The sequence below is a fragment of the Phyllostomus hastatus genome, unplaced genomic scaffold (assembly GCF_019186645.2).
Source record: "Phyllostomus hastatus isolate PE091 unplaced genomic scaffold, TTU_PhHast_1.1 phas_scaffold_46, whole genome shotgun sequence".
NCBI classification, from domain to species: Eukaryota; Metazoa; Chordata; class Mammalia; order Chiroptera; family Phyllostomidae; genus Phyllostomus; species Phyllostomus hastatus.
Window position 1 is genome coordinate 36,925,958 of NW_025334032.1, and position 24,157 is coordinate 36,950,114.

Genomic DNA, 24,157 nt, shown 5'->3' on the forward strand with positions numbered 1-24,157 from the left:
GGTTCAATTTCCAGTCAGGGTACATGCCTGGGTTGCAGGCTATGACCCCCAGCAACCGCACATTGATGTTTTTCTCTCTCTCTCTCTATCTCCCTCCCTTCCCTCTCTAAAAATAAATTAAATCTTTAAAAAAATGAAATTTGGCAAATTAGGTAGCTATTTTGCTTTTGTGACATGACGTGTAGTGCAGGAGGTCCTAGCCTCGAGATCTTTATGGCCAAGGGAGTTGGCGCCTGCAGGGTTTGGAAGCCTGCAGCTCACTGTACGCACACAGCGGCTGACTGTCATCATGCAACTGCTCTCCAAAGAAGGGCTGTCATTCAGATTTTGTAATTGTAAGGGAAAAGGAGAAGATGGGAGATTTAGTGTTGCAGTTCACGCCTTAAATTTCAAGTGAGTCCATTCATGGTGGTTTGTTTGTTTTCAGGTGAGCTGAAAACATTAGCCCCCCTGGATCGCGAGGAGCAAGCGGTTTATCATCTTCTAGTCAAGGCCACCGACGGCGGGGGGCGGTTCTGTCAAGCCAACATTGTGCTCACGCTAGAAGACGTGAATGATAATGCCCCCGAGTTCTCCGCCGATCCTTACACCATCACCGTGTTCGAGAACACAGAGCCCGGGACGCTGCTGACCAGAGTGCAGGCCACGGACGCCGATGCAGGTATCGCGTGGAGGGCTTTGTCTCCAGACTCCGCTCCAAGATCCTAGGAACCTTTGTTTGAAAACACATCCCCCACACAGGCGCTTTAATTATTTTACCTCGTGCGTGTTGAATAACTCATCCTCGTTTTGTTATTTCATGCCTTAGCATTAAAAATGGAAGGAAATATTTAGAATAATGAATTCACTTTTAATGAGTATTTGAAGTCTCGGAGTTGTGCCTACTGACCTTGCTGCTGTCAGATAACTATAGTGTCCCTCAGATTCCGGTTAGTGACTGTGTTAACTGGCCTGCAATCCCATTGAGTTAATGACGTGGTATTTCATGAATAAACCATTAGTGACTTAAAGAGATTTTAGTATCAAAGGAACATAACAGGAGCAAATGCTCTAAATGTTATAGTTTTATAAGCCTTTCGAATTTTTATGGAGAAATAAAAGCCTAGGCTATCTATAGAGCAGAGAATAAAAATAACTTCTGCAGTCATACTAATAATTAGAAGAATAACAAAAATGTAAGTTTTCAAGTAAAGCGTTGGCACTGAAGGTAAATAAATAGACTTTAAAAAATCTGCTGGGTATTATAGCCTAAGTCTATATAAAACATGGTCTTAAAAAGTACTTTACTCAGCAAGTTGTTAATGTAGAAGTTTACTTTCTTAAGATCATAGTCATAAGAATTTTTAAATAACACATGTTAGCATTTTTCCTTTTTAATATGTATGCTACATGGTTGTTTGTTTGTTTGTTTGTTTGTTTCAAAAATGTAATTTGTTTAAACTCCTTGAAAGAAAACATCCTGACAGGGCGCCATGTCTCGACAGGGCTGAACCGGAAGATCGCCTACTCGCTGCTGGACTCTGCAGACGGGCAGTTCTCCATCAACGAGTTATCTGGAATCATCCAGCTGGAGAAGCCTCTGGACAGAGAGCTGCAAGCCGTGTACACCCTTACTCTGAAAGCCACGGACCAGGGTTTGCCGAGGAGGCTGACGGCGACCAGCACCGTTGTCGTGTCCGTTTTGGATATAAATGACAACCCGCCTGTGTTTGAATACCGCGAGTACAGTGCCTCGGTGTCGGAGGACATGCTCGTTGGAACCGAAGTCCTCCAGGTGTACGCAGCCAGTCGGGACATTGAAGCCAACGCCGAGATCACCTACTCCATAATCAGTGGGAATGAGCATGGGAAATTCAGCATCAATCCGAAAACAGGTAACTCCCCATGTAAATGAGAGGACTCCCTTTATTCTGCCAGGAAGCGCAGATTGCCCAGCACGTGACCTGATACGAAGGGACTGATCCCAGATTGTTAGTAGGTACTCCAAGAGATAAGACTCAAGTTTTCTCTGAGTTGTTATTTTAAGTGGGACTTAAAGTGGTTTCTTTTTTTTTTTTAATTTTTTAAATTTTAATCATTGTTCAAGTACAGTTTTCTGCCTTTTACTCCCATTCCAGCCCACCCACCCAACCCTCCCTACTTCCCTCCCATTACCACCCTCCCCCTAGTTTTTGTCCTTGTGTCCTTCATACTTGTTCCTATAAACCCTTCCCATTCTCCCCTGAAATTCCCTCTTCTCTCCCCTCTGGTCACTGTCAGCCTGTCCTCCATTTCAGTGTCTTTGGTTATATTTTGCTTGTTTCTTTGTTTTGTTGATTAGCTTCCTGTTAAAGGTGAGATCAGATGGTATTTGTCTTTCACTGCCTGGCTTACTTCACTTAGCATAATGCTTTCCAGCTCCATCCATGCTGTTGCAAAGGGTAGGAGCTCCTTCTTCCTTTCTGCTGCATAGAATTTCACTGTGTAAATGTATCCATTCATTTACTAATGGGCATCTAGGTTGCTTCCAGCACCTAACTATTGTGAATTGTGCTGCTATGAACATTGGGGTGCAAAGGTTCTTTTGTATTGGTGTTTCAGGGTTCTTAGCATATAGTCCCAGCAGTGGAATTGCTGGGTTAAGGTGGTTTCTAAGACTTTAAACTATAGTTCTGCATAACAATGTACATTTCTGATGTACCTATCATAACTATAAGCAAATTCACTTTAAATTGAAAATTAAAGTATCACACTCTAGTGATTTAGCAAAGATGTAAGATGTGTAGTGAATTAGCGAAGATAAAGACTGCAAGGTAGTAGAGGACCGACCTCTAGGAGTGGCTCCTTTTTATCGCCCGTACGGAACTCGTGGGAGGTCGCTTCCACCTCCTTATCTTAGTTTTTCAAGGGAGTGTCTGATAATTCAGAAAGTTGGCTGTTTTTATTACACTAGTTATACAGAACAGTTGAAGCACTTCGAGTCACAGTGGCTGGGTGAGTGCCAACGAGGTCAGAAGTCACAGGAGCTTCGACTTCGCTGCGTAAACACTTCTGTAGTCTTGTTAACCTGCGGCCAAACTAGCTGTGAGTCTTAGAACATTGTAGAACATTGCTCCATTCCAGCTGTATTTCACTGTGTGAAGCTAGTTCAGGTGAAGAGTAAGTGTGTGAGGGTGCCATTTTAAAATGTTTTTTTTAACATATATCATAAAACTTACTTTTAGGGCTCTTGAAGTATACTGTGGACCATAAGGAGGTGAAAAGGAAAGGTGTAAAAGAGTTGGTAAATCACAAAGGGATTTTTTTAATGATAGGATGAAAATAGCTATTCTCGAGATTCACAAAAAAGGTGCATGTTTCTGTAAAATAAAAAGTATGAGAAGGAAAAGGAAACTTAAAGCCAAAGAGAAGCATTTTTATGTTTTCGTTTTATTAAATTAGAATGAAGTCTCTATGATTTAAAACAGACAACAAATGCCATTTTTATAGCAGAGATGTTGATGGTATTGATAAGGAAAGTAATTTAAATATCACAACGAGTATCAGGAAAATAAGAGAAATGAGGATCAGAGATGGGCAACTTCATAATTTTGAAATATTGAGTTAAAAAATTAGAAAATATACATGAATGGTAAGTAAACGTTTGAAGTGAAAATGAAATTGACGTAAGCATGTCCGTTTCAGTCACAGTGGGAGGAAGCGGTGGCATTTTAAAGTGCTGGGAGTAACTTTGATTTTTCCGTCCAGGGGCCGTATTTCTCATCGAGAATCTGGATTACGAAAGCTCTCACGAGTATTACCTGACTGTGGAAGCCACCGATGGAGGCACACCTTCCCTGAGTGACGTCGCCACGGTGAACATCAACGTGACAGACATCAACGACAACACCCCGGTGTTCAGCCAAGACCCCTACACGGCGGTGATCAGCGAAGATGCCGTGCTCGAGCAGCCTGTCCTCACGGTGCGCGTTTGCTCCCCACGGCTCCCCCTCCTGGATCTCTGCGAGACTTTTGTTCTGTTCGTTCGCTTTACTACGATGCGTTTGTGTGTGTGTGTGTGTGTGTGTGTGTGTGTGTGTGTGTGGTGGCCTTATTCAAAAATACTGTGGAGATACGGAAACGTCTTTTATTAGGGCAATTACTGACTCTGTTATAAGTAATTGCCTTGTTACAACAACTAGCTGTTGATATTGGGTATTTGCTTCATGACTTCTGTCCCTGCCTCAACTGTCTCCTAAGCAGGAGTGTCCTGTTTTCTAGGTTATGGCTGATGATGCCGATGGACCTTTGAACAGCCACATCCACTATTCAATTATAGACGGCAATCAAGGAAGTCCATTCACAATTGACCCTGCCAGGGGAGAAGTGAGAGTGACCAAACTTCTGGACCGGGAAACAGTGAGTGAAGGACTTTTGGCTTCAAGTGTTTACCAATCACCAAGTCAATAATAAATAGAAGTACTTCCGTCTGCCAGTGCGGTGGGAAGTAAAACCAGCCTTGTTCTTCAGAACCTACCGGCAACATATAAATAGTTGAAAAGCAATTACAGTATGAAAATGTAGTAAGAATATAAGAGATGTGCTTTGTACTTACATGAAGCTTGGATGATAAAATTTTGTAGTCAGTAAGAAATTGCCGTTGGCTGCAGTGTTCTGAAGCCCTTTGTGGAGCCAGAAGCTGGTGTTAAACGCTAGCAGACATTTGGAAAGCCGTAGGTGCTGAGAGAAGGGAATCTCCTGGGAGGAACTGCGTGAACTGGGGCATGGAGAGAGGAAGCCGGTGGCTGTGTTTAAGTGATTTTATTCCATTGTGTTGGAGTGCAGTAATCATACAAAGAATTGAGGGAGATAAGCTAGAAGGGTGTTTTAGGAACCGATTTTGGACCACCTTCAAAACCGGGATGAGAAATTAGGACTCGATGTTGCAGGCATGAGGGAGTTACTGAATATTCATGAGCCCAGGTGTATCTTCACAGGAGACATAGCTGAAAGATGAATTCTACAGCAGGTCCAAGTGTTGTTTAGACTAGCGAGAGACCAGGGAGGCAGGAAGACCCGTGACAGTCCGTGGTGAGGGAACGAGAGCCTGAGTGGGAAGGGAGCAGTGACGAGTGAAGAGAAATGCAGAAACTTCACAAAGGAAGAGACGGAATCCTCAGAGCGCAGTGCTGTGGGTGGCTGCTTTCTCCAGTCTCGCTGTGGCTGCTGGTGCCGTCACAGAGGAGCAGGAAGGTTCATGAGGGCATGAACTCAGCATGGGGACAGGTTATAGAATGTGGGGGTTTTTGGGGGTTTTTTTTAGATTTTATTTATTTATTTTTAGAGGGGAAGGGAGGGAGAAAGAGAGGGGGAGAAAAACATCACTGTGTGGTTACTTCTTGTACGCCCCAGCTGGGGACCTTACCCACAACCCAGGCACGTGCCCTAACTGGGAATTGAACCAGTGACCCCTTGGTTCGCTGGCCGGCAGCTGTACCAGCCAAGGCTGACTGTGGTTTTGTTTTGATACACTAGCTTTTAGAAGGAAATGGCATATTTGAGTAAAATTATTCAGCCATTCTCTGGAGATTTTCGTCAAGCTTGAGACTTGAAAGCTGGAAGTACGTACATATGGCATATGCCTCTGGAGATGATTATAGAAGTGATCTGAAGTGTCGAGAGAAATGTGAGCAGATGAGGTGAGGCCAGTCAGGCTGAACATCTGTCTGTCCATCCATTCATGCCCCCGCCCCTTCCTCAATCCATCCATCCATCCATCCACCCAATCACCCCCCCACACACACACACACACTCACACTCACACTCACACTCAGAGCTGCCTCGGAGAGGTGGAGACGGGAAGGAAGCCCTGGTTTGGGGAGCTGGAAGGACAATGGTGATGATACAGGATGCAGTTCCGGAACAAGAGTGGGCAGGTCTGAGATTAGAGGCTTGGGGGAGATAGTGATGCGGTATCTCATTGAAGTCTCAATTCTTTAATTCCATTTCTGACCTGTTATTTTTTAATTTTACTAAACTTACTGGGATATAAAATAGAAAGTAACAAATGAACAAACAAGACAAATACACGAACAAAAAACCTGATAGATGCAGACGACAATAGGGTGGTTCCCCGGGGGGAAGGGGAGCAGGGAAGGCAGAGGAGGGTAAATGGGGCCAAATCTACAGTGACTTGTTATTTTGGGGTGGGAAGTTGACAGGAGTTTAGGAAGCACGACCGTGATGTTTAGGATTGCAGTACTGCTGGGCAGAACAACATTTAGTGTTTTTCACGGAAGAATTTCTCAGATCCTTTAGTAAACCAGTAATGTCCGTCGCAAGGTAGCAGACGAGGTGGCCAGCAGTGTCTCCCAAGCTAGGTCCCCGTTGGAACCCTCTGCCGCTTGAGTTACTGCCCGACTGACCCTCTGCAGAGCACGCCCCGGGGTGTGGGCAGGGTCCCGGCCTCTCCCGCCCCTCGTTCTGGGAGAGACAGCCCAACCAGGAGCTGCCCTGGGAAGGAAGCTGTCTTACTTGACTCCGTTTTTTTACATACGAAGTCATGAAGAGATCATCTCTGAAAATGTAGGCAGCTGACTGCAGTCCAAGTGTAAAGTTGGTGGGAGAGGCGTTGAAAGTCAGTAAGCACCCGAGGGTGGGGAGCAGCTCAAAGGCTTGTCCCCTTGCGGCTGAGGGTGACATCAGGGAAGGTCACTTTCCTTGTTAGTACCATGGCCTTTTAGCCATGTTAACGTTCTTTTTTCTCATCATACAAATTCAGTCTAAATCTTTGTTACTAGATCTACAAAGTTTTCAGGTTGGAACAGAGTGAGTACAGATTTGAGAGGCATCAGAGAATCTAACCAGCTCCGGGTGTCTCTTCTTGCGGCGCAGACACTGCCCGTTGTGTGGCCCGTCGTTGGCGGCGGTGTACTTGCGCAGGCTGGGGAATTGCCCGCCTGCGGAATTGCCCGCCTGCGTACCGGACGTAGCAAATGATGGCAGGTGTTCAGACCTGCCCCTCTGGGTTGTCAGGAGGGCATGTGTGACCAACCCTGCTGTCTGGCCTTGGACACACCATCTCCTTGTCTCGTCTCTGAAAAGATTTCAGGTTACACGCTGACGGTGCAGGCGTCTGACAACGGCAGCCCACCCAGAGCCAACACGACCACGGTGAACATCGACGTGTCGGACGTCAACGACAACGCGCCGGTCTTCTCCAGGGAGAACTACAGCGTGATCATCCAGGTAACCTTGGGGTGCCGAGGGGCGCTGAACGCAGCCCTTCGGGGAGGAGCTCTCTCACCGGCCTCAGTTCTTCGTCTGAAATGTTTTTTAAGGTGCTCTCGCCACCCTGATTCTTCCCGTCGTCTTCTGTCCCTGCTTCTCCTCCTTGACCTTCCTCCCTCCTGCTCCTCCTTCAGACACCCCTCCTTCCATTCCCCTCTTCCACTCCGCTTCTTCATCCTTCCGCTTCTCCCACTCCCTCCCCACACCACACAAGCCCCCTCCCTCTGTCCCCCACTCCTCATCACAGCCCCCCCTTCTTGTCTCTCCTCCTTTCACATGGAGCAGCAATGCGTTTTGCTTTTCATACATTTCACATTGTAGAAAACTCACCTGTGTCTCTTAACATGAAGGTTTGGTTTTGTTGAAAGTTGTATTTCTTTCTGTATTTGTCTCATGGTGTGCAGGAAAACAAGCCTGTGGGTTTCAGTGTGCTGCAACTGTTGGTAACGGACAAGGACTCTTCGCATAACGGCCCCCCCTTCTTCTTCACTATTGAGAGCGGAAATGACGACAGCACCTTTGAGGTTAACCAGCGAGGGGTCCTCCTGACGTCAGCTGCCATCGACAGGAAAGTGAAAGATCATTACTTACTGCGTGTGAAGGTATTGCTGTCCTTCTTGGTGATTTCATTGTGGATTCATTAGAAGTGAGCAGCTTTGGTGGTTATTGTCTTGTACGTAAACAGCTTACATTTCATGAGAAAACAAAAAATGTGTAGAATTATTTTGTCTTTTTTTTTTTTTTTCATTTCTCCCTGCCTTCATTTCTCCTCCACTGCACTTTTAGGGGCTCAGTGATTCATTTGGTTACTTTATCATGGAGCTCAATTTCAATATGAATTAGTGAAAAGGCTACAAAGAATATGCTTTAATGTGGAGAAATAACTACCTGATAATTGGTCATTTTTAAGAACTTGAATGATGTGAATACATTTGTAAGAAGTTGTTGACAATGACACAGTGGTGACTTTTTTGTGTATGTTTTCTCCTAGGTGGCCGATAATGGAAAGCCGCCGTTGTCATCTTTGACCTACATTGACATCAGGGTCATCGAAGAGAGTGTCTATCCTCCGGCCATCCTGCCCTTAGAGATTTTCATCACTGCTTTTGGAGAGGAATACTCAGGCGGCGTCATTGGGAAGATTCACGCAACAGACCAGGACGTGTACGACACTCTAACCTATAGTCTGGACCCCCAGACGGACAGCCTCTTCTCCGTTTCCAGCACAGGGGGCAAGCTGATCGCACACAAGAAGCTGGATCTAGGGCAGTACCTGCTCAACGTCAGCGTGACGGACGGGAAGTTCACCACGGTGGCCGACATCACCGTGCACGTCCGGCAGGTGACACAGGAGATGCTGAACCACACCATCGCCATCCGCTTCGCCAACCTCACCCCGGAGGAGTTTGTTGGGGACTACTGGCGCAACTTCCAGCGCGCGCTCCGCAACGTCTTGGGTGTGAGGAGGAGCGACATTCAGGTGGTGAGCCTGCAGCCCGCGGAGCCGCACCCCCACCTGGACGTCCTGCTGTTTGTGGAGAGATCAGGAAGTGCCCAGGTGTCGACGAGGCAGCTCCTGCACAAGATCAATGCGTCCGTGGCCGACATCGAGGAGATCATCGGTGTCCGGATCCTGGATGTGTTCCAGAGGCTCTGCTCGGGGCTGGACTGCCCGCGGAAATTCTGTGACGAGAAAGTGTCTGTGGATGAAAACGTGATGTCCACACACAGCACGGCCAGGCTGAGTTTCGTGACTCCCCGCCACCGGAGGGCGGCTGTGTGTCTCTGCAAAGGTAACACCCACAGCCGTATGCAAGTATGGCTTCAGGTGCAGTCCTAGAAGGCTGCACGTGAGACATCCTTCTCTTGAAATTTCTACTAATTAGCTCTCCCTCCTCTCCTCTTTTCTTTATATATTTTTTCTTAAAGAGGGAAAATGCCCGCTTATCCATCACGGATGCGAAGACAGCCCGTGCCCAGAGGGGTCAGAATGTGTCGCTGACCCCAGAGAGGAGAAGTACACCTGTGTCTGTCCAGGTGGCAAGTTGGGTCAGTGCCCAGGTGAGAGTCCAGTGATGAGGCATACTTTTGTTCTAAAAAGTCACTTGGAGTGTTTCGTATCTTCTTTAACGGAGTCAAAAAGCGTGGTAAAATTATGTTTGTTACAATATGTCAAGCACAGTGACGAGTAAAGTGTAATAGTAGTAATTTTTCCTTCCTGTTACGTGATGACTCACCGGAATCGATGGTTCGAAGCGTTCCCTCTCTCATCAGGGTTTGTGTAAACACACGGACCTGTGTGTGCAGATCGAATGGCCTTTTCTCTCACATCCTCTCTCTTTAAAAAGCAACTACGAAGTCGTATCTCACAGTCCTCTGCTGCCTGCTTTTCGCTGTTTAACAGTGTGATATGGGCTGTACCATCATGATTCAACCTTTTCTTTATGAGCAGAGGTTCAGGTGGTTGAAATGCTTCCTTCTGAAAAAAGAGTCCTTGTGTAGGTTTCCCTACGGGTACTGGTGCTTCCGTTTCTACAACTAGGACTTACTACATCAGAGATGAGCTGCACTTGAATTTTGAAGTGTAAACCATTGTGTTGGTTTCCCAAAAAGTGATACCAGTTCCTGTTTCTTCTTGTCACGTGTGAAGGTCTCATTCCCCAGTCTCTTGCCGGTACTGAAGGTTTTCAGTCGAAAAAATAAATGCCCCCTTCTAATGGGCGTGAAGTGCTTATCTGATTATTGTTACTTGGCACTTCTCGGGCTGCTTGTGAGAGTCACCTTCTCATCCGTTCTTCGCCTGTTCGTGTTTTTCCTGCAGGGACCAGCCTACTCATATTCTTCCCTTGACTGTGTGGGTTGTTCTGTCTCTTGTTTTCGTGTGTGAGCTCTGTGTGCGTTGCATTGTTCTCATGTGCATTCTGCTGCCTGGATATTGATTGTTTTTTATTTTTAAAAAAATACTTTAATCATAATTTTTCTTTGCTAGTTGTTCCTCCATACCCTCTTCCACCTCCACCCACCCCCCTTCTCCCGCAGTCACCGTACCGTTGTCCACGCCCATGAGTTCTCTCTCTTTTTTTTTTTTACTTTCTGCTCCATCCCTCCACCCTGCCCCCCCAGAGCTATTGGCCTGCTCTCTGAGTCTGTCTCTGTTTTGCTTGTTAGTTCGCTTTGCTCATTATATTCCACATATGAGTGAAATCCTACAGCAATTGTCTTTCTCTGACTGGCTTATGAGACTTAGCATAGTGTTCTCCAGGTCCAACCATGGGTAGATTTTTTTTCTTTTCATGGCCGAGAAGTATTCCATTGTATTAATGTATCACAGCTCTTTTATCTACTCAACTACTGATGGACACGTAGGCTGCTTCCAAATCTTAGCTCTTGTAAATAATGCTGCAGGGAACATGGGGTTGTTTTGGGTTTCTTCAGATAAATTCCCAGAAGTGAAATCACTGGGTAAACAGGCAGATCCGTGTTTAATTGTTTGAGGTACCTCCATGCTCCTTCCCAGAGCAGCTGCCCCAGCCTGCACTCCCACCAACAGCGCGTGAGGGTCCCCATTTCTCCGCATCCTTGCCAACACTTTGTTGACTTAATTGATGATGGCCATTCTGACAGGTGGGAGATGGTATCTCCTTGTGGTTTTTATTTCCATTTCTCTGGTGACTAGTGATATTGACCATCTTTTCATGTCTGTTGGCCACCTGTATGTCCTCTTTGGAGAAGTGTCTATTCAGATCTTTTGCCCTTTTTAATTACATTGTGTATATTAATCTTTTGATTTTGCTTAATAGCATCTTTTTTCATTTTGAAATTTAATTTCCATTTTGTCAGTTGTGCATAATTTTATATTACAGTTTCTGTCTCTGGAGACTGATATCCTTTCATCATTTGGGCGGATCGGATTGTTTTATATCTTGTTTCAGAAGGTTTCCCAAACCACCCTGAGGGCATGTAACTATTTTCCCAAAGTGCCGTGTAGTAATTTTACATTGAACATTTTTATAGTCAGCATTTTCATCGTCTTAGAATTTATTTCTTTGTGATATAGTAGTCTAATTCTCTTCCAAAAGGAGAACAAGTTATGCTGTGCTATTTATTAAGCAGCTAGACACTTCTCATTGAATGGAATTTTATAATATTCTAATCAAATAAAAACTTAGGTCGGCCTCTGAGGGGGATGCAATCACACTTTTAAAAATATGCTTCATCTCGGTTCTGATTCATTTTTTCCTCTCCGATTCACAGGGAGCTCATCTGTAACATTTACCGGCAACAGCTTTGTGAAATACCGTCTGAAGGAAAATGAAAACAAATTAGAGATGAAACTGACCCTGCGGCTCAGAACGTACTCGGCCCACGCGGTGGTCATGTACGCGCGGGGCACGGACTACAGCATCCTGGAGGTGCGTATCTGCTGCAGGTGCGGGGAGGCTGGAGAGATACGAATCCTGCTTTAGGCTCAGGTCGTCCGTTTTTGAAAAAAATGAAGTAAACTGGCTAAATTCCTCACGTAACTAGTTCATCAATACCTATCCAGGTTTGGGACTGTGGGGTGAAAAGCTTTTTACGCTGTGTGGAGATTTACTTCTGTTTCTCACAAACATTTTTAGGTACACGTGACGGGTAACATGTAAACTCGGTGATACTACCTCTTACTAATTTTATAGAGACATCCTGCGTAAGCTTGAAGTGGTCATTCTCTTGCCTGGCTTTCTATTTTTTTAAGCATGATTAACTTTGGACTGTTGATATTACTTGATGCTATTTTTGGTTGTTGTTCAGGTAACAGTTATTAGTCACTTCCCGGTGCTTTTTGGCTGTGTAGTGGGCACTTGAACTTTCCATCCCCGAGGCCCGTGATTACTTGTACAGGGAACCATCAAGCGTGAGGTCCGTAGTCCTCACCTGCAAGGCCTTACCAACTTTCTGCCCTCAGTTGCCAGCCACACCTCTCCTCCCGGTTTTTGACCAGAGGCTGGACTCGAAGACCCTGCGCGACTAATGTGACCCGTGCCTGTCTCTGTCGTAGATCCACAACGGAAGGCTGCAGTACAAGTTCGACTGCGGGAGCGGCCCCGGCATCGTGTCTGTGCAGAGCATCCAAGTCAACGACGGGCTGTGGCACGCGGTGTCGCTGGAAGTGAACGGCAACTACGCTCGACTGGTCCTAGACCAGGTCCACACGGCGTCGGGCACGGCCCCGGGGACCCTGAAGACCCTGAACCTGGATCACCACGTGTTCTTCGGTGGCCACGTGCGCCAGCAAGGCACGCGGCACGGAAGAAGCCCCCAAGTTGGGAACGGCTTCCGGGGTTGCATGGACTCCATTTATCTGAACGGGCAGGAGCTCCCTTTAAACACCAAACCGAGGAGCTACGCCCACATCGAGGAGTGGGTGGGGGTGTCCCCGGGGTGCTCGCTGACGGGCGCGGAGGACTGCTCCAGCAACCCCTGCCAGAACGGAGGCGTCTGCAGCCCCTCACCTGCTGGAGGTAGGCTTCCTGGCGTCATCATTTTGTAAGTGTTGCACGTGTGTGCACTGGAGAGGAAGTTCCCCCCGTGTTTTTGTGTTTCTTCTTTTTCTTCAAATCCTATGGTCAGATACTGCTCCCGTGCTGGCATTGAATGGTATGAGTTATACACAGGAGAGCAGAGCAGGGCTTCGAGCTCCTCCCAGCAGCCAGGCCGGGCTCTGCTGTCACGTCTGTCCTGTTCTGCACCGACAGCCCCGGGCCGACCACAGCTACCCCTCTTCCAGGCGCAGGCATAGACCCGAGGGATTTAGAATTGGCACCACCTAGTTCTTCTCGAGTGCCCCCTTTAATTGAGTATTGGTTTTCGTGATGGCCTTACCCCCTCCTCAGCTGTCTCCATACCTGTGTCAAAGCCCTAGCATAGTGGAGGATGCTCTGGCTTCTGCATCCCGGACCCGTTGGCCCACTTACCAGTGACAGAACACGGTTCTGAAAATTACCGACATCGCGCTTGATGAGTAAAGCTTTCTTGTCATGAATAGAGCAAAAATCAAAGCGACCCTTGAGTTAAGTGAGATTTTTAAAAGACTTGGTCTCCTCTTGTTCTCCGTACTCACAGAGTAGGCCGGCCTATCCCCACAGCAGTACGCTGAACAAAAGCTGATTTTGCGCTCCTGTGACCTGTCTGAGGAGGCTGTCCTTGTTGTATCATCGGGGAAGGGACCGAGGGAGGAGCTGTCCTGAAGTCCCCGTCCCAGCAGCAGCAGGAGGAAGGGAACAGGGAGTCCACGCAGTGGCGCCCAAACTGCCGCTTTTCTTTGGCCAGAGAAAATGCCACGGCCGCGGCCCGCGTCAGGCGGTGGGGGCAGGGGGTGGCGGGGGAAGTGCCGCCCCATCTTCTGGAGCCGGGCCACTGGGAACGGGCTCCCCAGGACCCCACCGTCCCAGTCTTCGCACAGCCAAGAGTCCGACTTTTTTTTCTTTTGCTCCTTTATGCAAATTCAAAGATCACCTTTCTTAAAAGGGTAGTTCTTTCTTTTCAAAGTGCTTTTCCATTTATTATCATCTCATTTAATCCTTAATTAAAAGCTTGGGAGCTGCCCGTAAGGGGAGGTGTTAAGCAGGCGTAAGTGTTGCCATCCCATGGCCAGTCAGATAAAGGACCACTTCTTCCCTGTTCTGCACGCAGGGCCCAGTGACCTCACGTGAGTTGTGACGAACGAAGGCTGGTTAGGAGGTCCGTCTCAGGTTCTCCGTGTTCTTGTTATACCAGCAGTGGCTGGTCAGTCCAGACAACCTTTGACCTTGAGGGAACGGAATGCTACTAGCTCGTACAGGTCTTAAGAGAACTCAATCTTGACCTCGACTTAAAAGGAAAAACCGATTTCCTCATGCTTCTCTTTTGAGTCATTGAGTGATAGGACTTTTTTGCTCTCTTGCGACGACGCAGGGTATCACTGCAGATGCAGCGCCCCTTACATGGGGACGTACTGTGAGGTGAGCGCCAACCCCTGCTCCTCCAACCCGTGCCTCTACGGCGGGACCTGCATCGTGGACAACGGAGACTTCGTTTGCCAGTGCAGAGGACTGTATACTGGTCAGAGGTATGTGTGTGTCTGTGTTTTTTAACTCTCATAAGTAACCATGGTATTTAAAATTTTTTAAAGGTCCCTGGGTAGGTAAAGCATGTGCATTCGTTTGTGAACATTTCCTGCTCTGCTGTGTCTATTCGCAGTGGAAGTGTTAGGTTCACGCGTGTGTTTCCCTGTCCCTCAGGTGCCAGCTCAGCCCGTACTGCAAGGACCAGCCCTGCAAAAACGGCGGGACGTGCTTCGACAGCCTCGACGGCGCCGTCTGTCAGTGTGATGCGGGCTTCCGTGGGGAAAGGTGACCGGCCTCTTTCATTTCTTCCTTTCCACCTCTCTGTGACGTCACGCGGGTTCACCGGTGCTGCAGAAATTAATTCGGACAGGACAGCGTTGCTTTGGAATTTGCTAATCTTCATACTAGCTTCTGACACAGTGTATCTTTTTGAGCTTTGCAATTTAAAAAAGTCGAGCAGATGAATATGATAATGCTTGGGAAAACAAACCGCGCTTTCAGGATAGTATGTGTCAACACAGAGTGTGGGGGCTTTTGCAGGAAGTGGATGTCTGGGGGATGAGGGAGATTATTACTACGTGGTTAAAGCGGACATCTGTGGTGAGCTGTCTTTGAGAGTGCTGATAGTGGCATGTTTTCATAATGGGCTGTAACTAACACTCGGCGTCTGAAAACCTTTTCCAGCTCTCTCGTTATTGTTTGTAAACCTTATCCCAGACCTAAGAGGAGATCAGTCTTTTCCAGGAGAGGAAAGGAAGGCACAGCGGTGCCTTTTGTACACCTGGAGAGAGGTGGAATTTGTTGCAGACGCCATGTCACCGTAGACTTACCACCAGTTCAGTTTCAAAAATTCCCCAGTGAATGTCCTTCATAAGGGCCCAGCGCTGGGCGTTCGATGACCCCTGACTGTCAGTCTTGTTAGGAAGCTGTGAGTGGTGTGACCACTGGCGGGTGCCCCCTGTGGTCCCGCTCTAGTCGTGGGTATAGCCTTGAATTTTCCCACCGGTCACATGGTCTTAGTTCGTAAGCTGACTTTCCTAGTTCTAGTCCATTAATACTTAATGTAATGGACAAAACCGTCTCCATAGTCAGAATTGTAATGCCAGGTCAATGTGGGGGAGGCGGTGAGTAGAAACCTTATATTCAAGGAGGAGGAGGAGGAGTTTGAGAAGTGTCGGATGGATCTGCACTGGCGCAGACATGCCGGTCGGGAAAGGCGGAGGGGAGGGGACGTGCTTGGGAACCGTTCTGAGCGGGGGAGGGCCTGGGGAGGTTTCCCACAGGGAGAGGCACTTGAAAATGGAAAACAGGTTTTTTTTTAGCTGTTCACATGTTTCACGAAACTGTCATAATCCCCCCTGTAGGGAGATTTTCCTAGAAATTTAATCTAACCTCTTAGAACAGTTTACAGCATGCCATTTGTGAAAAGGTGCATTAGAAATTTCTGGATCAGAATGAGAAATAAACTGGTGTGGGGGCAGTGTGTCTGACTTAGTCATCTGTGGAGTAATTTTTTCTAGGGAGAAATGGCAGTTAAATATTGGCTTGACCGCATGTTTATCTCCCAGATGGACATTCAAAATACAGGAACAAATGAGCGATTACCCCACGAAAGGTTTCTTGTTGTAGTTACTGTTGTGGGCGGTGAGGTTCTGGTGGTTGTCTATTGGACTCTGTTTGGAAACCTATTGTTCCGAAGGGGTTGGGCTAGTCCTTTGTGTCTGGCGGGTGGCGACAGGCCTGACGCAGCCTGGCCTCCACCGCGCGGGCCTGTCCTCACTCTCGGCTCTCGGGCAGGTGCCAGAGCGACGTGGACGAGTGCGCCGGGAGCCCCTGCCGGAACGGGGCGCTCTGCGAGAACACGCACGGCTCCTACCACTGCAACTGCAGCCAGGAGTACCGAGGGAGGCACTGCGAGGACGCAGCACCCAACCAGTACGTGTCGACGCCGTGGAACATCGGGCTGGCCGAGGGCGTGGGCATCGTGGTCTTCGTCATAGGGATCTTCCTGCTGGCGGTGGTGTTTGTGCTCTGCCGCAAGATGGTCGGCCGCAAGAAGAAGCAGAAGCACCAGGCCGAGCCCGGAGACAAGCACTTGGGACCGGCCGCCGCCTTCATGCAGAGGCCGTACTTCGACGCGAAGCTCAACAAGAACGTCTACTCGGACATCCCACCCCAGGTGCCTGTGCGCCCCATCTCCTACACGCCGAGCATTCCGAGTGACTCCAGGAACAACCTGGACCGGAATTCCTTCGAGGGCTCTGCTATCCCAGAGCACCCCGAGTTCAGCACCTTTAACCCCGAGTCCGTGCATGGGCACCGGAAGGCCGTGGCCGTCTGCAGCGTCGCCCCAAACCTGCCACCCCCGCCGCCTTCCAACTCCCCGTCCGACAGCGACTCGATCCAGAAGCCCAGCTGGGACTTCGACTACGACAGTAAGAACCGCCTCTCCCATCTCAGCTAAGTGTCCCCGAGAGGGACAGTGCGACCCCAAGTTCCACCAGCGCGCGCCTCTGGTGTTTGGGGTCCGTGATAGGGACAGATACGCTCGAGAGACCCTGAATGGTTTGAGAAGCTTTTCTGGTGCCTCGAACCCTGGCTGAGCACTGTGGCTGTAATATTATTTTTATTAAGGAATTGAATCTGTTCCTGTTCCAGCGAATCTGGAAAGATCATTTCCTTTTTTTTTTCTTTTCTTTTCTTTTTTTTTTTCGGTAATTGACATGGGTTCCCAACTATAATTTGGGGAGTGGGTCTTTTTATGATTCAAACAATTAGGAGGGCATTTGCATGATAACATTTTTTTTAAAAAAACATGGCCAAAAGAAGTGACAGTACAGGGTAGGCAAAAGTAGGTTTTCAGTTTGTGTGGAGGAAGACATGCAGGTTATGATTATTATAACAGCTTCACTAATTCAGAAGAATGTCACTCACAGCTGGCAGCCTAATTGTACTCACTCTGTATTTATGTTAGTGGCCTAACATGTATTTGAGGCTTTTCAAAAAGCTCTACGTAGCATTTCAAGACAAAATTTTATTTCCCCGTAGTATCTAATGATCTCCATGGGTAGGTTTATTGAGAATTTTCTATCCTGTGAATAAGCAGGAATGTTACAGGTATTTTCATTTGGGTTTTCTTGGGGGAGGGGGTTGTGTTTTGTTTTTCAAATGTTTTCCTTTTTTTCGTTGTTATTTTATTAAGTAAATCTCAGACGGTCTTGGTCACCTTTGCTGGGGTCGGGGCCCAGCAGTGAATGCCGGACGCCCAGGCCGTGCCCTCACGGGCTTCCTGTGTGTCGTTTCTTCCTCGCAGCGAAAGTGGTGGATCTGGATCCCTGCCTCTCCAAGAAGCCCCTGGAGGAGAAGCCCTCGCAGCCGTACAGCGCCCGGGAGAGCCTGTCCGAGGTGCAGTCCCTCAGCTCCTTCCAGTCCGAGTCGTGCGACGACAATGGTGAGTGCGCGGGAGTGGGGGCCGCCGCGGTCGCGCGGATCGTGCGTGACGCCGGTCACACCATGTCGTGTTTGCGTGTGGACACTACCATGGTGCACCCGGTGCCCTTGTTACGTGTCAGAGTGTCCCCACGTGTCACTTTGGACCACGGTTCAGCAACACCTTATAAATACTTGCATGAACATCTCGGGGGGAATATTGAAACTGTGTGTAATGGATTGATACTTGACCTGTAGCAACTTACCTGTGACAGGGAAGAACATGTAAGCACTTGAAAGGTAATTTTTTACCCTGTTGGCCAACTTCGTATTGGGTTTTTTCTTCCCACAATGGAAAATGTTAGAAGTTCTGTGGGTAAAAAAAAAAAAACCCTCCTAACAGCTTCCTTGAGCATGCAGCACCCACGCCTGCACTCCTGCCCTCTGCCACGCCCCTCAGAGGAGGCGGGGTCGTCTGCAGTGTTAACTCTGTAGCACCCTCGGTATTACAAGGCTTTATTTGTTTCTTCCCAACTCCCTGCGGCCCCAGCTCCCATTTGGATCAGAGCGTACTGACTGAGAGCGCAATTTAAGAGATTGCTAGTAAGTTTGCTTATCTTTCTAACGAAGCAAGTTTGACGGTGGGATCCGCGATGCCGGTTACGTGTGTCTGATTTCCCCGGGGTGCGTGGCGTCGATAACCAGCTCTGCCGTAATGACATACGCCCCCCAAGAAAACTGTCAGTGATCACTGACACAGTCAAGTGAGGTTTTAGAGGAGATTTTCAAATCTCAGAATTTTGGTAGCACTGTAATTTTTCTTTGCATAAAAATAGAACGTGTTTAAACACTTCTGATATTTTATTGGTGAAAGGAAATAACTCACTAGTAATTCTTTGTTTCTAAATCTGGAGTAATATGGCCCAGACTGTATTGCAAACCTAACTCTTCCAAACTAAACATGGCTATAAGTATGTTCCATTCATTGCTGACTTCAAACATGTTACCTGTGACATCGAAGTGTACCTGTGTTTATTACTTAGTGACACAGTATATGAACATAGCTTTAAGCCAACAATAGAATAGAACTATTTTTGGATTAGGTTTAATTCTAAACTGCTATAGTTGCCAGCTGATGTAATTATTTATATCTTGATTCACTAAATGTTCTTTACAAATACACTTCAGAATCTGTTGTATTTTCTAATTCTTTTCCTTGGAACATCATTCTTTTTAAAACTCCTAACCAATGTTAATGCATTATGGCCAAATTAGTTATAAACATGAATTGCCAGATACTACAATGTGAGAGGGGAAAAGTAGGTCCAGGGGAGGGTATTTTAATCTTTATCCTAGTTTTTATCGTTATCAGTGGTAAATTGAAGTCTGTGTTAAGCGTCTGCACTTAAATTACATTCTGAGTTTCCTAAGGCTCTGTCGCAGACTGCCACCAGCGTGGTGGCTGAAACAAGGTGCACGTGGTGCCTGCAGTTCTGGGGGCCAGAAACCTGACGTTTGGCTCAGGCTCAGTCCGTGGGGCCGGCCTGAGCCTGAGCCTCCTTCTTCTCTGACGGATCCGGGGTTCGGCCTGCTCCCTGTTCCAGGTTCTCCAGGCCGCCCACACTCGTGCCTCACGGCTCCTCCCTCCGCCTTTCAGAGGCAGCAACGCAGCTACATTGCATCTAACCGGTCCTCCTTCTGTAGCCACCTCTCCCTCCGAGCCCCGCTGGGAAAGGCCCTCCCCTTCGGAGGACCCTCGTGATTACCCAGGGCCCTCACAGATCATTCAGGAAAATCTTCCCATCTCGAGGTCTTTCATGTAACCGATCCAGCAGAGCCTCTCCTGCCAGGGATGGTAACATTTGCTCCTGGTTCCCGGGGTCGGGATGTGGCCACCTCTGAGACCCTCCCTCCTGCCTCCCACGGGCGCGCTTATTTGTCTTGGCCGTAAACGCTCGGAAACAATGTGATGTGGGAATAATGAGGGAATTGACATCGGAGGCGGCCAGGCAGACAGTCTGCATTTTTCTGCTGGTGTGCTAGCTTCCCAGCTGTTAGCTCGTCTATAGGAAGACAAGAAATTTGGGCAGGGAGCACATAAAACAGAGACAAAGCCCTCTGTCTCATCCCGCCTCCCCCGACCTCCACTTTTTATTTATTGCATATTTTTCCTTATTATGTAGTCTTTTAAATTTCTTTTTCCTGGAACTATGTAGGAGTTCATTAAATGGACCCCGAAAATTGTCTTAGCAAGTGTTTTACTCTTTGAAGGTAAAGCCTTTGCCCGTGAGAATTATTTTGTTATGAACTGATCCATAATTATAATTGTAAAAAAATACATAGCCAAAATGTCTCCTAAATTAGCCCTGGCTGGTGTGGCTCAGTGGATTGAGTGCTAGCTTGCAAACCAAAGGGTTGCCAGTTCGATTCCCAGTCAGGGCGCATGCCTGGGTTGTGGGCCAGGTCCCCAGTAGGGGGCATGCAAGAGGCAACCACACATTGATGTTTCTGTCCCTCTCTCCTTCCCTTTCCCCTCTCTAAAAATAAATTTAAATTTTTTTAAAAAATTTCCTAAATTACAATGTAATATGGTTACTCTGTTCCTTTAATAATAAAAAGTATATGAAAATTAAGATAAATAATGAAATAATAACAAGTATGTCGCTTCATTAGAAAAGACTAACAGAAAAAGCGCAGGAATCATGCCCAATTGTATTATGTACAATAGTTATGTTAAAGTATTTGCTTCACATTTTAAAATCAGGAGGTAAAAATTATGTCAAGAAATCCTATTTAATTTACTGTATTCTAATGAAGGTTTTCCTAATTTGCCCCATTTGTACCTTTTCACAAGCTTCCATAGTGACTGTAATACACCTTGTCAACGCCGTAGTTGACACGGTGACTGACGAAGGTATAGTGGGAATGCGTGTGCTCTGTGTCTGTGTGACAGTGGCTGTCGCTAGAGCCGTGTGCTTTTGCCTCTCGTGGTGTTTCTAGTAATCACCTGTGGGCGTGGGGGGCTGAGTCCTTTTCCTTTGTGCAGGTGTGTGTATTCATGATCCAGATCCATCGCAAAAATGCCTTTGTCCGTGTTGTCTTTTTGTCACCTTTTGTCATTCGTGGTGAATTTCCGCAATGTCAGAGGTAACCCAGCTTGCCTTATGTGGCCCAGTGTTAAGAAGCTTAGAAGTCATTCTGATTACCTGAAAAAACTCTCATCTAAAAAACTCCTGCTCACCTGAGTAGGAATGAGACTGAGTAGCACACAGCTTCTGTAATTTCCACCAGCTGACTCTTCACTTTTGCATTTTCCCCACGTGTGACTGAGGAAAGGGGTTGAACATGGCAGAAGGCAGACTGTCATATTTCTGTCCAAAATTACAAGAAAGGGCATTGACCACCCTCCTTAAAGTTATTTGAAGTTAAATCAGCCCTTTCGTACTGTACTGAAGTTGGAGGCGAATTGCACAGCCTAGAGCACAGGTGGCAAACACAAGGCCCCAGGGTGGAATCCGGCCCTCCTCCTTGTTTCTACCCGGGGGCAGCACCGAGCTCTGGCTTAACTGTTAAGGGTAATTAGATACATTTATCCAGTCCTAAAATTACATTCGGCCCTTTGAAGGCAACCTCCAGGCTGATGTGGCCCCCAGTGAAAATGAGTCTGACACCCCGGCCTGTAGTGTTTCAACAACAGTAACTCAGATGGCCTGGAGGGCTTGGTACAAGCACCCTAGCGACTGAACCTCAGCACCAGAGTTTCCGATTGAGCAGGTCTGGAGTGGGCCTGAGAGTGTGCGTTTCTGACAAGTTCCCCGTTAATGCTGGCGTTACTGGTCCGGGGATCATACTTCGGGCGCCCTCGGCATAGACTGCCGAGAGTACGTGAAGCGGAGAGGGGCCCGTTTTGCTAGGGCACGTTTGTTTTCAGGATTGAGGTGAGAGCAAGGACAGTTTGGTGCCAAGTTTGACGGCATGGAGCAGGCATGAGGGTTCAGTGTTGCTGATGAGTTACTGACGAGGCTTTCATTTATTTTCCTGAGAAACACTGTGTTTTTATCTGGTGGATCAGAAAGTAATCTGTATTTTGTCCTGGTGAACTTGAGTTTTAACGTGATGAAATTCTAGTATTTTTAATATTAACGGAGTTTGAAGAAGCAGAGTTGAAATGGTTCTTGCAGGGCGACCCCCTTTATTGAAAAACATGGTTTGGCACATTGAGAAACACAAATTGAGTGTGAAATTGAAAGCTAGCTTAAATGTTAAGAATTATTGAGAGCCTATTTATTAACAAAGGTTGTCAATCTTCTTTAAAAAGGAACTACTGCATTTTTAGTAGACTTTAAAAAATTATATAGATACATGTTAACCTCAGTGTTTTCTGTTTCTGATTTAAATTTCTGGAAGAAAACCATCAGTCAGATCTTATTTGTTCCAAATTACTCTATGACATGGGTTTTTAAGAACATTGTGGAAGGCACAGAAAGCATTTAGAAAATCACTCAGGTAGCCAAACTGCTGCCATGATTACGGTTCTCACAATAATGAGAATCACGGCGACAGCCAGCAGTTAGAGCTTGACCCACATTATTTTACCTAGTCCTCGTAAGAACTGGACAGCATTTCCACCCTCATTTCAAAGATAAGAGCCGGAAGCTTAGCCGGGGTAAGCAGCCTGCCCTGGGCCAGTGATTTTTATCTGCTTTCCCTCGGGCTGGGGTTCTGTGTTTAAGAAGAGAGCGGACAGAGGGCAGGTGTAATTCCAGATGTGGGTGGCACGAGGAAGAGTGTAGCACGTGGTCCCCCCAAGGAAAGGCGAACAATATAAATAACTCCTACTCAAAAGGGGGGCGGGGTTTCGAGAGGGCTACTTTAAGTTACTTTTAAGTAGCTAAGTTCTTGAATGTCTCCGAGTTTAATATCCACTTGAAGGCTATAATATTTTTATTAAGTACGTATTCTGTAGCTTTAGACGTATTTGAATTACTACCTAAGTAAGGCAATGCTCCCTGGTATGAGGCAAAAAAGAGTGTTGCATAGTACATTTCTCGGTAACATGCAGGTATAATTTAATTTTCTCAGTTGGTTGACATTGTATTCGAGCCTATATATTTTATTTTAATTATTCCAAAATTCTGTGTTTTCAGGCTTAGATTGCCAGAAACAAGGAAAAGAAAGTAAAATAACGTTTGCGTTTTCCGGCAGCGTCGCCGGTTCCTCCTCAGCCATCTTGTGTCTCCATTCTCATGTCCCGTCACGTCTGTGTCACATGAATCTCTCAGCCATTCGGACCTTCCGTAGCTAGTGGCTCAAAGGCATGGTACACGGCTGGCTGGGCCTCTGTAGACAGTTTGCATTGTATTATGTACTTAATGTTATTGCCTCTTCAGCCGTCTTTCTGTTTTAATTATGAATGTTTTCTTTTCTCTCTACTCTGCCACCAAAAGAGTCTTTGGCTGCTCCCGACCTCAGCAAATCAAGAGGTGACTTATGCATGCCAGTTGTTCATTGATACTCACTAAAACTCGGGAAAGATCGGCCGCGGGGCTGGCTCACCCCATGCGTTCGCTCGGTGGCTGCCGCAGTAACCAAGCACCTCCCCCCCCTCCCCCGTTTGTGCCCTGCATTCCAGACGCGGTTGCCCGGCCTTTCCTAGTCTGTCAGGGGCTTGCAGAAACCTTGAGGGAGAAAGAAAACTCGCCCTGCATTGGGGCAGTTTTGAAAAAAACATAATCATACTTTCATATCATCTAAAATGATCTTTAGACTTTTTTAAAGCAACAAAAATTGATTCATGTGGTCTGTCAAAACTAATGTTTTGGTGTTTGATTGCATTTTGCTTGACTGGGAAGCATGCTTTGATGCACACCTATATTAATATAGTTCATTGTTTTTGTGGGGCTAATGAAAAATAGTATAATGTTCTATAGTAAGCTTAGTGCATTATTTTATTATATAGGGAATTTAAATTTTCGCATGTTAAAGATTACTATTTTAAAGAGTTGCATTAATGAGTGCTTTTAATGACCTGTAGTTAGTGGCGATCAAGTGACATTTGACATCTTACTGCACGAGACTTCTTTAGGAAAGGACTGAAGGTTCTCACTGATGTCCTGAGACTGAGCTAAGTCTCTTCCTCTAGAGCAGTAGGCGCTACGTCACGGAAGGAAAGCCCAACCATCGGACTCGTTTGTAGAAAAGTGCATGCGTTGGATGCTAGCGCACTGCTTCTGTGAAAACTCTGTGTCCTTGAACGTTAGGCACTTCCGTAGACCTGGAAGCCCACGTTTTATCCAGCGAGCCTAGTGCACGGAGGTTCTCTAAACGGGGCTGGAGTTGGGGGGGTGTCTGTAAGCTAAGGCCGGGGTTTTCCAAATGACGAGCCTGCCCTGCTC

General features: G+C 47.0%; 1 protein-coding gene across 2 annotated transcripts in view; it reads left to right on the top strand.

The window, feature by feature from the left end:
• The window catches only part of FAT1 (FAT atypical cadherin 1), a 127,257-nt gene that overhangs the window by 101,639 nt on the left and 1,461 nt on the right, over positions 1-24,157 (top strand). Inside the window, exons 13-27 of one of the 2 annotated variants that reach the window (XM_045821178.1) lie at positions 428-661; positions 1,485-1,874; positions 3,727-3,941; positions 4,240-4,377; positions 7,063-7,206; positions 7,653-7,850; positions 8,240-9,041; positions 9,178-9,309; positions 11,503-11,660; positions 12,287-12,749; positions 14,182-14,335; positions 14,508-14,618; positions 16,131-16,768; positions 17,647-17,784; positions 23,210-23,245. In XM_045821178.1, coding sequence (XP_045677134.1) covers positions 428-661; positions 1,485-1,874; positions 3,727-3,941; positions 4,240-4,377; positions 7,063-7,206; positions 7,653-7,850; positions 8,240-9,041; positions 9,178-9,309; positions 11,503-11,660; positions 12,287-12,749; positions 14,182-14,335; positions 14,508-14,618; positions 16,131-16,768; positions 17,647-17,784; positions 23,210-23,245 — 3,951 coding nt within the window. The remainder of the gene's footprint in view (positions 1-427; positions 662-1,484; positions 1,875-3,726; positions 3,942-4,239; positions 4,378-7,062; positions 7,207-7,652; positions 7,851-8,239; positions 9,042-9,177; positions 9,310-11,502; positions 11,661-12,286; positions 12,750-14,181; positions 14,336-14,507; positions 14,619-16,130; positions 16,769-17,646; positions 17,785-23,209; positions 23,246-24,157) is intronic. The other variant, XM_045821179.1, reaches the window with a different exon arrangement.